This window comes from Scophthalmus maximus, chromosome 16 (assembly GCF_022379125.1).
Source record: "Scophthalmus maximus strain ysfricsl-2021 chromosome 16, ASM2237912v1, whole genome shotgun sequence".
NCBI lineage: Eukaryota > Metazoa > Chordata > Actinopteri > Pleuronectiformes > Scophthalmidae > Scophthalmus > Scophthalmus maximus.
Genome location: NC_061530.1, coordinates 12,766,575 through 12,780,029, shown reverse-complemented (window position 1 = coordinate 12,780,029; position 13,455 = coordinate 12,766,575). Strand labels below are relative to the sequence as shown.

Sequence of the window (13,455 nt, the reverse complement as noted above, 5' to 3'; positions counted from 1 at the left end):
ACAAACAAGCCATCCACGCTCGCATTCACACTTATGGACAATATACTGGAGAGTCTCCAATTAGATGTGACCGGCCCGGGGTATTTACACTGGTAGACTTTCAGTCAGAAGCTGACTTCAGGCACCAACTGTCACTTTCCTCTTTGTTGAATATTCAAGGCCACACATATCTGGGCACGGCAGATACATCATAGAATGTCTTTGTGCTTTCATCTATAAAACTTCCCAGCATTTCACCCTCCCCGGAGACCGACTTCTGAGTGGCTTGATAAAGTAAAGGCTTTCATCCTGTTCAGACAGCTCTGTGCCTTGCGGGCATCTTTCGTGTTTATTTGTGATGTTGTTTTGTGTTGGTAGAAGCACTCTCGACTTTTTAGCAGTTGTGGATTCCTTCGGCAGCGTCACAAAGTTCCCTCTCCTCCTCTCACCTGACACCGCAGCCTGTCCTGTTTTAACTTTGTGTCCACTAGACGGTGTTCGGCGAACGCCTTGTGACGCGCTTCCTCTTTGAGAGTGACTTCAGCGATGACCCTCACCTGCCGTCGCCGCTGCAGCTGCGGGGGAGGATCCTCCTCAAGAACAAGAAGCTGAAAGCCCACCAGGCACCGGTGGACATACTCAAACAGAAGGTTGAGAAGAGAGAAATCCGTACTCTCCTTGCACACTCACACATATACACTGTATAGGCATGTACATTTTGTATGCCTATATATGTATATAAGCTAGTGTTTAATGGTGCTTTCAGGTAGCATGAGTACATTGGATACTTAGCACAGTTCATCAGAGTGCTGTCGCATAAATAATAGATGCAAACATGCTCAAATGTACAGCTCACAACGTTTGCACTCTGCTTACTTTGCAAACACATGGTGTGTACACACTGTAGACTGTCTGCAGATAAGACCTTTGCATACAGACAGGTGATCAATAGATCGAACTTGAGATATGTATTTATAAATATTCATATTCACTGTGATCACTCTCAATTTGCAATATTTTCATCTTCTTTTTCTTTCACAATATTTTTTGAACTTCCCTCAGGCTCACCAGTTGGCCCACATGCAGGCTCAGGCTAGCAACGGGTCGCCGGGGGTCACTTCACCTGGCAACCACGCCAATGAGGAAGAGGAAGAGGAAGAAGACGAGTACGACTATGACTACGAGTCTCTATCAGATGGTAAGGACTCATGTAATTTGGGTTTGTACTACTTGGCAAAGGAGATACATACTTTATTTCAACACGAAACAGAATTTAAGGACGCACAAGGATTCCATGGATTCGTGGGGTAAAATACCACACAAATTCTTATCTTAGCTTCTGATAGCTTTTTATTGTGTTTCTCCTTTTTTTCTTTGTCCATGTGAAAAACTTTCTATGTTCACTCGCTTCCTTTCCTATTTTATCTTTCCCCTAAACCCTAACCCACTTAGCTGATGTCCTCACAGCCTCTACTGCCTCATATGGCCTGGAAGGTAAATGCACGGCTGTGACGCACTTCTCTCAGTACCAGTGTTTCGCTCTACTTTTGGTTTTGCAGTGGTCGCTGGTGGTCCCTCACTCATCCATCGTGTTTGTGCAAAGCTAGAACATTAAAAATGTAACATTATTAATCTTAGTATCCTGATATTGTAACTTAAAGGTGCTGCTTTTAAACCTTGACCTTGCACGTAGATTTTGTCGACTGCAGAATAACGACAGGGGAAACACTAGTGATCTGCACTGTAAACTGGTTCTTGCCTGCAGCTGCAGACTATATGAGCTGCTGGCTTCCTGCTTTTTGATCCGGCAAAGTCAGTAGACAAAGTAAGATGTGCTTGTGGAAGTGGAGCCGGCAGCTCGAAAATTGAACCATCACATACTTTATGATACCCAGAAGCTTATAAGAATGTGATATTATTCAATTGAATCCATTTGATACTAAAAATAAAATGTGCTGACACTAAGGGATTGAACCGATGACCTGTGTTGATTCAGACGACCATGTGTGTTCTTCAGACATCCGCAGGGAAGTTAAGTTCTCCTCTGTAATTTGATACAATTCATAATGTTGTAGAATCTCTTTAGGGTGCCATCAAACATATTTATCACTCCTGGATCACTCGCAATTTATAGTCAGAGACACCGGGAGTCTTTGTTCTGATGTTTTATCACTGTTACGTAACTGCAATAATACGACAGGCAGCCCAACCTCCTGGCTTATTGCTACAGCAGTTTGTCTCGTGCCGTGTCAATGGAAGTGACTTCGTTGATATGCAGCCTGTTTAGCCGTCAATCAAAATGACTAACTGCTTCACTATCACCTCATCATTTAGAGAAACAGCTGAGTGTTGTTTTTGTGCTGTGAGCTTTTCGTTTGTCTCTTGCGTAGTGACACTGAACATTGGAGCTGTCATGCGATCAGAAATCTGGCATTGCCCCGTATTTGTCAGTGCTCAGTCGGGGCGGGACGGGACCACTGTGTCTACTCCTACACTATATTGATTGTCCATAAAATACTTGTAACCATGAATGACATCAAAATTGGGGAGTCTTTTGACAATGAAAAACTTTTACAATGTCTGCATACTTTCTCTTTCTCCCACAAACACATCACCTCCCACCCTCCGGCCCTCTCCACTGTATTTGTCTGTGACCTCGCCAGTGGCTGGGCAGGCTCATCAGGGAAACAAAACAAAGCCATCTGGTTTCTCAGGCCCTACGCTGCCCCCACACTAAAAAACACATCAGGGGAAACTACCCGGTCCTGGTCCCAGCTCTGCTCCCTCCTAGTCCCTGCCCTCTGCTTGTCCCTGTCAGAAGACCTTACCCGGTCATGGACCTTTAAAACCCCCCCCCCCCCCCCCAAAAAAACGTTTCTCCAATCTCAAACTCATAGCATGCTTTCTTGGTGCTGCATATAGCAAACCCCTCCTTTTGGTCAAATATTAACCTGCCAGTCAACTATCGAGACACCCTGTCTAAATAAACCGCCCTCCACCGCGACTGTCTCCAATTCACCATCCATGCTTAGCACTAAACATCAGCTGGCCGGGAAAACACGAGCGCCTCAGTTCCAAACTGCCGAGTTGCCACCATCACTTGTCTTGACAGTGGATCCCTCCAGTCCCAGGCTGCTCCAACTCACTTCTCCGGCTCCCGTCTACACCAGGACACCCAGGGTCGTCTCTGTCGCTAATCCCTTTTTCTAAGGCAACAATCCCAAATGTCAGAATTTAAACAAGTTGATATAAAAAAAAAACAACAACCATGATTTGTTTCTTTTTGTGGTTTTGGCCGCAACGAATGTGTAGGAGGGACCGAAGCGAAGGGGACGAACTCCCTCCCGTGGCTCCCGTTTACAGTTGATAGACATTTCCTTGAGCAGCAGTAAGTCCTTGTGGGATTTTTGCCTACAGGAACATGCTCATGAGCTCTGCAAGCAGTCAGGGATAACTGCTGATGCTTGTCCCTTTCATAATTATACTCTAACTGCTCCCACATGCTCAAAGGTTTCCTTACATTTTTTGATGGATGTTAGAGATAGAGAGGAGCTAGAATTACAAAATCAAAGTCAATCGCCGACCGAAATGCAGAACCACCGTGGGGTCGGGGGATTATCCTTCAGTGAAAATCAGATGCCCACAAACTCACTAAATTGCCTTTTCACTCTTTAATATAAGTTATCAGAACCGTGTTTGTGGTCTTTGATGTAAAGCTTAACTACCAACTGCCTTTAGGCTGCACTCTAGTGGCCCCTCGATGCTCCGTCTTTATTAAAGTAACCATAAAAACATGATCCCACTTTCAAAATAAATTCAGCATTTATTTCAAAAAAAGGAATCAGATTCCCAGATGCTGATATGTGTCTCACTGGTGACTTAACATTATATCAAGAGCAACTTGAAAAGTTTTCATTTATAGACATTTTCTCAGGTCAGTTTTTTCCCTAAACTGAAGATGTTTTTTTTTTTAAATGCTTCTATAAATAAAGATCATGGGAATTGTGTGCAGGGTTTATAATAGATATAAATTAGTTTTAATGTAATTACATCCATATATCTTGTAAATGTTTTAGTGTGGATATTAAAGGAGATATTAAATAGAAGTGTCCCTAAGGAAAGTTTTCTAGCTTGATTGACAGATGTATTTCACAGTAAACCATGGTGATTGCACACAGACACTACATGAAAGTTTGTCAACATAAATACAGATATGCATACTTTATCAGTTCAATTCGTTCGCGCTGCATCTTCAGCTGTTTGTTTTTTTCGACACCGTGCGCGCCCCCTGAACAAGCTGACAAACGGTTTGCGTGGTGTGAATGAAAAACCATAATGAATCATTTGTCGTTTTTCATTTTTTGTAGATAACTTACTGGATGACAAGCCAGAGGGGAAGAGCTCCGCAGACAAAGAAGAGCAACCTGTTGATGAAATACCGAAGAGGATGAAGAAGGCTGACAGCACCACGCAGAGCAAAGGAAAGGTCGGGACCTGCAGTATGACTTTTATCGAATTGATGCGTTGTGTCCGAGAAGGAGCCTGTTTTACAGATGCCCGTGTTTTAAAAAAATAGATAATTTAATTAATTTTTTGCTGTTCATTTGCTTATAAATAATTTATTTTGGTTTCATTTGCTCGACCATTTTGCTGACAGATCACATCAAAGACCTACAAATATGCCGAAGTCAACATCGATGAGGTTAAAATAAGAAATAAGTCAATGTTTTGATTTAAGATTGAGTTTGCAGATGATGTAAAAAGTATGATGTTTGTATGGGAATCTGGCACTGAGGTTAAGTATGTAGCCCCGCTGGTTAGTTCCCACTCTCTTCTGCCTGTGTCCCTGCAAGGGACCGTCTCTCCGAGTGAAATGTCAACGGTGTGTTTTCCCCCACCTGCACTCATAGGTGTTCGACATGGAGCTGGGCGAGGAGTTCTACCTTCCTCAGAACAAGAAGGAGAGTCGACAGATTGCCCAGGAGCTGTCCGACCTCGTCATCTACTGCCAGGCCGTGAAATTCCCTGGTAGAGAAAATATTATCATTCTGTCTCGTTGTCGAACATCACACAGTGCTTTCTCTCTTTTCACTTCTCATTTCAGCAGTGTGTTCTACATGGATTTATCCTCCTTTTGCTTTGGACACTCGCTACCATTTACATTATCTCCTCTTTTCTGCCCCGGTCCCGCTCCAGTCCACTATCTTTTTGTATTTAATAGGGCAAACCTTTCCCCATGTTTTTGATTTTATTTTCATTCCACAACATTTAATATCCCTGTGTTACACGCAATTCCTCTCCCACACAGGACACCCACTAAGATGATGCATCTCTTTGCCCCCATGGGAAGGATAAAGTTACTTTTTGGTGTAGTCAGCCCCAAATGAGCACAGCAGCAGCCCGGGTTCAAATTTGAGCATCTTGTTTAAAGGGGACATTTGAAGATGTTTGACTTTGCTTTCTGCATCCTCATAACATGCCTATTATTTCCTCTTCATTGGGATCTATCTTCATTCCTTGCTACCATTTATCTTAATCATTAATATTTCTTTTGCTCCGTTAAGTATCCACCTCTTATCTCCTCCTCCCTCCTCCCTCGAGTGTCCTCTTCTCTGCTTGTCTCCTCTTTTTCCTGACATCTGCCCTCATAAACCCGCCCTTGTTTCCACTAGTAATTTATTTGTTTACTGTTTCCAGGGATCTGAGATCTGAGAGAGAGAGAGAGATTTTTTTTTTTTTTGATTTTTAAAAAACAATGTTTATTAAGATTTACAAGAGAACATCACGGTCCTCTACAAATGAAAAGAAAAAGAAAAACACACAACAACAACACCACAAAAAAAAATAACTGAAAAAACAGAATAAATCAGGTCATAAAAACAGAGTGAAAGATGAGCTCTCCCTCCTTCACTGAACACACAGCCGTGTTGAAACACCACTGGAGAGAGAGAGAGAGAGAGAGAGAGAGAGAGAGGGAGAGAAACTCGGGCAACTGGCCCAGTTCAGAAACTCTAGTCACCGCTGTGTGTTGTCTGGACTGGTTTCAGATGGACATTCCACTTCTAAAAAACATTTAAATCATCAATGAAATACTTGCCATTAAAAATATTCATGGAACATTTTTCATCTCCGATATGCCGGGGAAAGGAAACAGGTTCGACACCGTGAACGACATTGAATGTGTTACATAAAACACTTCTGCAATAACAGATCATGCAATTTAATTGCATCATTTTATTGCCATTGATGTTGTAGACATCGTTGTAGACAACGAGACTACTGTGTCTTTTTTGCTCTTTAAAAATCGTATGTAGAGTGATGCCTTTAGGACAAAGGACAAAAATATAGCGTCATTTGGTTTTATAGAAAAAGGATTTTAACATTTTGAAGATACTCATCATCATCATCATTGTGGGCCTCCATTGTGTCTGCCCTTCATTACTGACCACCCTGTCCTCTGTTTGCCTGTCATGTGTGGGAAACCAGGCCTGTCCACACTGTCTCCGACCGGCTCCGGCAGAGGGAAGGACCGGGGGAAGAGCAGGAAGTCCATATTTGGCACGGCTCCAGCTCGCTGCAGCACGACGGGGGAGGTCACAACCCAGAGCCGCACCCCTGGGAAAGGTACACAGGGCCGAGCAGTGCTGTTTTTCTAGTAGTATATATATGTGTGTGCGTGTGTGCGTGTGTGTGTGTGTGTGTGTGTGTGTGTGTGTGTGTGTGTGTGTGTGTGTGTGTGTGTGTGTGTGTGTGTGTGTGTGTGTGTGTGTGTGTGTGTGTGTGTGTGTGTGTGTGTGTGTGTGTGTGTGTGTGTGTGTGTGTGTGTGTGTGTGTGTGTGTGTGTGTGTGTGTGTGTGTGTGTGTGTGTGTGTGTGTGTGCAGGTTGTCAATGTCTCCTGTCCTTCCCCCAGGTGGTGCTGAGCGGCTGAGCTGGGAGGAGCAGCAGACGTCACCCGTGCTCAACCCCAACACCTCCCTCAGCGCCATCATCCGCACACCCAAGTGCTACCACATCTCCTCCGTCAACGAGAACGCCGCCAAGCGCCTGTGCCGGCGCTACTCCCAGAAGCTGATCCAGCACACGGCGTGCCAGCTGCTCAGAACGTACCCGGCCGCCACCAGGATCGACTCGACCAACCCCAACCCCCTGCTCTTCTGGCTGCACGGCATCCAGCTGGTGGCGCTCAACTATCAGACCGACGGTGAGGACGGGAGCGGACCGGCGCGAGGGAATCGCCACTTGTGACTTGAGCAACACTTTCTGGGAATTGTGTGTCTCTCACAAGCGAACATTGCATAATCATTATTGTTGTATTCATACATAGTCCCACGTATTAACCGGCGGGGTATGAAGGAGAAATTAAATGAAGAGTGAATGTTACTGTATCTGTTTACAACTTTGCAGAGCCTCGATATTAGATGGAAGGCTTTAAATCTACGTGAGTTAATGCGGCCAATTTTCCATAAGAATTAATAAAAAGGAAATTTCAGATTGAATTTGGTGGTGTTATATATGTAGAGCCCATGTTATGTCTTCGAAAGGTGACAGATGAAAGGATTGTATATCATATGCTCTTGAAGAAATTGTTTATTCCAAAGTGCTCCACTACTTTTTACCTTTTCACTTTACTTCTTAATCCTCTCTCTTCTCCATGCCAGTTTCTCCTTCTTTCCGTCTTACCTCCCTTTGGTTTTGTTCTCTTTACTCATCTGTCTGTACCTCTCCATCCTGCGATCTGTGCTCGCTGTCTGAACTCAGACAGATTGTTATTTTCTTTAAAAAAATCTCTCTTGTTCTCTTTTGATCCAAGTCCCATGTCTTTCTTTCGGGGGTTGTTTTTTTCTCTCTTTAGCTATCCCTTTGTTTTTTATCTGTCTGTCTTCGCTTCTCAAATCCTCTCAATCCTTTCCCCCCCCAATTAGAATGAAAGTTTACAAAGCTCGATCGCCCAGTTGTGTGCACGGAGACGTGCAGGTTTTTTACTTACAGGCCCGATCCTTTAGTCTGGCTGATGTATTTCAGAGCGAAACTCAAAACAAACGGGAAAAACCACTCCATATATATAAAATGATGAGCTTCATATTTAGTTACCTTCTTTGTTCATGCCGATAAAGTGGATTTGAGGTCTTTAGTTGTAGCTGCTCAATAATATAATGATAATATCTGCACTGTCTCCCCTCCCCAGACCTGCCCATGCAGTTGAACACGGCGTTGTTCGAGGCCAACGGTGGCTGTGGCTACGTGCTGAAGCCGGCGGTGCTGTGGGACCGCAGTTGTTCGCTCTATCAGCAGTTCTGTCCGATGGACAGAGATGTGGAGAAAATGAGCCCAGCTGTCTTTTCCCTCACCGTGAGTTGAAAGAATGGTGATCGGTGCCGAACGGAGGACCAGTCGGAGAGAACCGCTCGATGGTTTTTCTCTCTGCACTCTCACCCTCACTCCTTCCGTTTCCTGCCTATTTGAATATTTTCCCACTTGCCTCTTTCATACTGTCAGTTTGAATTGCAGGAGCAGGAGTGCTGCATGTTCATTTTCTCAGTAGAATCTTGAATCATAAAATGGCTATGTGCATTTGCAGTGTCGTATTTGCAAATCATTTTGTTGCAAATAACGGTTAGATGCTTATTTCATGAAACTTTTACTACATTTTAGTTTCATATAGACTTTATTTTTACGTCCATATACACGATCCAGGTTTGTGAAGCTCTGAAATCTTTCTTCGGCCTGTTTTGACTCTTTCACCCCGGACTTGTAGCGTCTGCACAGACATTATGACTCATATCACGTCCATTATTGTGTGTTTGGACAGATTTATTGCAATTCTATCTACCAGTAAATGAGAACAGGACCTTATAAAAAGAGTGTCTGGATCTCCCAACACCCTCGCTCTCTCTCTCTCACACACACACACACACACACACACACACACACACACACACACACACACACACACCCACCCACACAAACCCTCGGCTCCATTTATTTTCAGTTTGTGGTTTTCGTCACTTCGCCTCGTTCATTGCACATTGTTTGAAAATATGAACAATGAAAGTCTGAACATTATTGCACTAAATCTGGTTATGGAAGTCTGTACGCCGTGTGTGTGCGGGCATGTGTGTGTGAGAGAAAGAGAGAGAAAAAGAGAGAGAGGGGTGTTGATTTTCTTTTGGCTCCCTCACTGAAAACATGAGAAGTTTCAGTATCAGACATTTAACTGTAAAAGTGAAATTGGGGGGGGCGGACAAAAAACCTGTCATTACAACATTATTTTTGGGCACAACATTGAAAAGCAAATTGCAAGTTACGTAATAACCCTGCGCTAATGAAAGCTCTGAATCATTGTCAGGAAAGACCCAACAGAATTATGTTGTAGATCTTCGCTCTGATGCCTTTAAATTGCTGTAAACAATCTTAGCAGGTCGCTCTGTTTACCTACTGACATTCACCGTCATCTGCAAAAACCAGCTGTACAACTAGAGGGATAATCTGACACTCATTAAACTGTGTGTGTGTGTGTGTGTGTGTGTGTGTGTGTGTGTGTGTGTGTGTGTGTGTGTGTGTGTGTGTGTGTGTGTGTGTGTGTGTGTGTGTGTGTGTGTGTGTGTGTGTGTGTGTGTGTGTGTGTGTGTGACAGAGAGAGAGAGAGAGAGAGGGTGAGGGTGAGGGTGAAATAGAGTGTTTGTTGGCAGGTCAGCGTGACTTTACTGACTGTTGTTTGGCTTTAATCCTACTTTGTAAGACGAACTGAAAATAAGCCTGATTTAGAAACCAGGATAATGTCAAAAGAATCTGAACTGCAAGTGTTGTTCATACAGGGGCGTTATCATCATCATCATAAGTATTATTTTTCTTATCTTCATGGCACGCTCTTCTGTTTTTGTTCCCTTTCAGATCGTCTCTGGTCAGAACGTGTGTCCGGGGAACAGCGCGGGCAGCCCCTGCGTCGAGGTGGATGTCCTGGGCATGCCCGTCGACAGCTGCCACTTCCGCACCAAGCCCATCCACCGCAACACGCTCAACCCCATGTGGAGCGAGCACTTCCAGTTCACCGTGCACTTTGAGGACATGTGCTTTGTGCGCTTCGCCGTGGTGGAGAACAACAGTTCCCAGACCACTGCGCAGAGGACGCTGCCCCTGAAGGCCCTCAAACCAGGTCAGGGTCTGGCAAATCAATTACTGTGTTAAAGTAAACGGCAGTATGTGTTCTTAAAGTAGGAGGAAATGAATTGTTTTCATTGCAGGTGTTTGTCGGTGAATGTGAACACGGTACAAACACACGTGTTTGTTTGTTGTTGTGTGTTGCAGGTTACAGACACGTCCAGGTGAGGACGCAGCACAACGAGCCACTCGAAGTCTCCAGCTTGTTCATCTACAGCCGCAGAACCGAGGAAGGTCCCACAGGGGGCGCTACATCCTCATCCTTGGTGAGTCTTGTTGAGATTTTCAGGGGGTTCCGACCAGGTTTGATCTGTTTCGGGACACTTTCACGTCTTTCAAATCTCCAAACGTGACATGGTCGACTAACACTGTGGGCTCAAATCATGCTGGCGCTGTAGGTGTTTCTTTACCGTGCTCTCTAAGCAGAAAACAGATGTGACTGATTTAATTAAAAACAGAGCTGTCGTGACAGTATCTTTCATAGTAACCTGCTCCCTTGCGACTGTCTTGCCCCTATGCACAGCTGTTCAGTTCAGAGGAGAAACATGCGTCCCAGCAGCACTGGGTGACGGTGCACGGAGCCCCGGGTCCCGAGCCCTTCACCGTGTTCTGTGTTACCGAGCAGACCACGGCCAAGCAGCTGCTGGACACGGTTAGTAACTTGGATGATGCCATCGCAGCCCGCGATGAAGAAACTCCCAGACACGCGGCCTCGTTGGAGGCTTCGTCACGTGATGCGTGTCCCCTCACTTTCCCTCAGGTTGTGGCGCCTGCGGGGAACCCGTCCGATTACTTCCTGTGTGAGGAGAGGGTTCCTCTGCTGAAGGAGCGCAGCGAGGTCAAGCGCTGTGCTCAGCATCGACCCCTGGCTCCGGAGGAGGAGGTGGTCCGACTGGTCGACAGCTGGAACTCCGAGGAGGGACACGTGGGGAGGATTTACCTCAAGACCAGAGAGGAGGTCTGTATCTGGAGTCTTTTTTTAGAATTAGAGCATATTCAGCAAAACTGGCCTGTATCTTTCAAAAAAAGTGGAAAGATATTAATGGGTTTAATTGTTTTTAGCTGAATTTATCTGTTGAATGATTAAGAACAATTTGTGTGATAGACTGTATATTTTCTGTGGTCCATTATGCAGACTGTGGCTCCCCCTTGTGGCGTTTCTGTAAAATGAATGACGCACTGGTGCTGTTTTAACATCCGTCGCTCGGCAACCTCTTGATTTATCCTTGCAGAACTTGAACGAGAAGAACTCGGTGCAGGACGGAGAGGAGGAGGTGACTGTGGGGAGTAGAGAAGGAGGAGGAGGAGGAGGAGGAGGAGAGGAAGATATGTTCTTTGTCCAGGTTCATGAAGTTTCACCGGAGCAGCCCCACACTGTGATCAAGGCCCCGCGTTACAGCACAGCTCAGGACATCATACAGCAGGTGAGGATTTTGCCCAAATCAAAGTTATTAAATCTGGCCTGCGGAGACAAAAATCAAGTAAGCTTGCTTATGCGGAAGAAGAAGAAGAAGAAGAAAAAAATACATGAAATACATCATAAACTGTCTCCTAACTCTCTTAACTTTTTTTCCCCCTCTCTCCTGGCCAGACTCTGTCAAAGGCCAAGTATTCCTACACGATCCTGTCAAACCCCAACCCGTGCGACTACGTCCTGATGGAGGAGGTGACCAAGGACGTGGGCTCCAAGAAGTCCTCCGCCGCCAAGCCTCTGCAGCGGGTGCTGCTGGACCACGAGTGCGTCTACCAGGCTCAGGGTCGCTGGCGCGGCGCGGGAAAGTTCATTCTCAAGCTCAAAGAGCAGGTAGCTCTGAACACAGCCACCGGTTTCCAGTGCTAGAGACTGAAAAAGCCAAAGACTTCTTAGTCTTTTCATTTGGACATATATTGTAGTTCTCCTTTGAAAACTGTGCCACTGACAGCTTGTTTGTACGTACGTATATGTGTGTATGTATGTGTTCCGAATACTTAATAACTAACTTCATCTTTGTATGTGCTTGCAAAATCTTACTGAATGTTTCTCTAACATGCTGTCTAATCACGTCTCCATTAACCCATGTTGTGTGATGGTCATTGTATTACTAACACTTGTTTGTGCTCTTAACCTGTCGCTGCTTCCCTTGCCTGTAACTTTTTGTCGTTTGCACTGCTGATCTGTATTTCTCTGGGATTTATTGTATTTATTTTAATTTATTTATTATCCTTTCATGCCTAAGGCTTTTTTTGACACCGTTGTAAATATGAACGTGTTGTTAAGAACCTGCCTCATGGAATAAAGATTAAGATATTCTCTTTATTGTTTTTTAACAAAAATTGGTGGGGGGGAGGGTTGCTCCCAGACCTCTGCCTTTTCCATTATTATTAAGAAACGTCCCGGGACATTCCTGTGTGATCTTTACCCTCGTCGGTGACATGAATCTGTTTCCGCCTCTAGGTGGCGCGGGAGGACAAAAAGAAAGTGATGTCCTTCGCCAGCGAGCTCAAGAAGCTGACGAGTCGCGGCCGCAGCATGACGACCGGCGTGGCGTCGGAAGGCCCCGCCCAGAGTAAGGATGATAGAGCTGCATGCTGTGTGGCTCTGACAGAGCTCCAGGAGTGAGGCTCACACTCTGCCTGCTGTCTGTGCATGGGAAGGCAACAGAGGTACACACAGTAGGTTGTCTCTAACATCTAACATCTCACAGCTTCACATGAAGGGAAACGACACAAGAAACAAGAATAGCTGCGTTTTGAATTCCTCAGTATTAATGCTCATTTTCGAATGGGTAGAATTGAGTCAGATTTTGTTCACATCACAAATTTGATTTCGTAACTGTTCTGGAGCTCTCCCATCGGCTCGCATCATTTCCCAGTTATCATCAAATTGGAGATGTTCATATTTCCATTTCCCTGAGCACTTTAACACTCCAAATCTCCTCCATGTTGGCAAAATGACGTTTTTATGGGACATCACAAAAAAAGCTCCAGAACAGTCACACACCCTTTGTGATGATGATGATGATGATGGTTTTGTTTTTTTGTTGTTGTTTTTTGCTTTAATATCTGAGTATACTTTGATGTATACATGTTCTTGGATCACTGGTAAAGCAAGAAACGATTATTTCTCACGGAAATAGATTTTGAATGTATACCTATAATCTGTATATTTTGATTATAATTAAGCACAAACAGATTGCTTCAATAGAGATCACTGGAAACCAAACACCTAGTTTTGTCACTAAAGATTGTTTGGTGTCTGTCCCATCATTAGTAAGAAAACACCCCTTTTTTATCACATCATGTAAATTGACTTTTAAGTAAATTCATCCAAAATACAG

General features: G+C 44.5%; 1 protein-coding gene across 8 annotated transcripts in view; it reads left to right on the top strand.

The window, feature by feature from the left end:
- plce1 (phospholipase C, epsilon 1) overlaps positions 1-13,455 on the top strand; it is an 87,208-nt gene that overhangs the window by 58,380 nt on the left and 15,373 nt on the right. For 4 of the 8 annotated variants that reach the window (XM_035612446.2, XM_047327508.1, XM_047327509.1 and 1 more), the window contains 15 exons: positions 471-629; positions 1,042-1,177; positions 1,432-1,473; positions 4,347-4,465; positions 4,890-5,007; positions 6,466-6,603; positions 6,891-7,181; positions 8,166-8,329; positions 9,872-10,133; positions 10,286-10,404; positions 10,662-10,790; positions 10,899-11,096; positions 11,371-11,562; positions 11,730-11,942; positions 12,573-12,684. In XM_035612446.2, coding sequence (XP_035468339.2) covers positions 471-629; positions 1,042-1,177; positions 1,432-1,473; positions 4,347-4,465; positions 4,890-5,007; positions 6,466-6,603; positions 6,891-7,181; positions 8,166-8,329; positions 9,872-10,133; positions 10,286-10,404; positions 10,662-10,790; positions 10,899-11,096; positions 11,371-11,562; positions 11,730-11,942; positions 12,573-12,684 — 2,392 coding nt within the window. Of the gene's footprint in view, positions 1-470; positions 630-1,041; positions 1,178-1,431; positions 1,474-4,346; positions 4,466-4,889; positions 5,008-6,465; positions 6,604-6,890; positions 7,182-8,165; positions 8,330-9,871; positions 10,134-10,285; positions 10,405-10,661; positions 10,791-10,898; positions 11,097-11,370; positions 11,563-11,729; positions 11,943-12,572; positions 12,791-13,455 lie in introns of all 8 variants that reach the window. The other 4 variants (XR_004785642.2, XM_035612447.2, XM_035612445.2 and 1 more) reach the window with 4 other exon arrangements.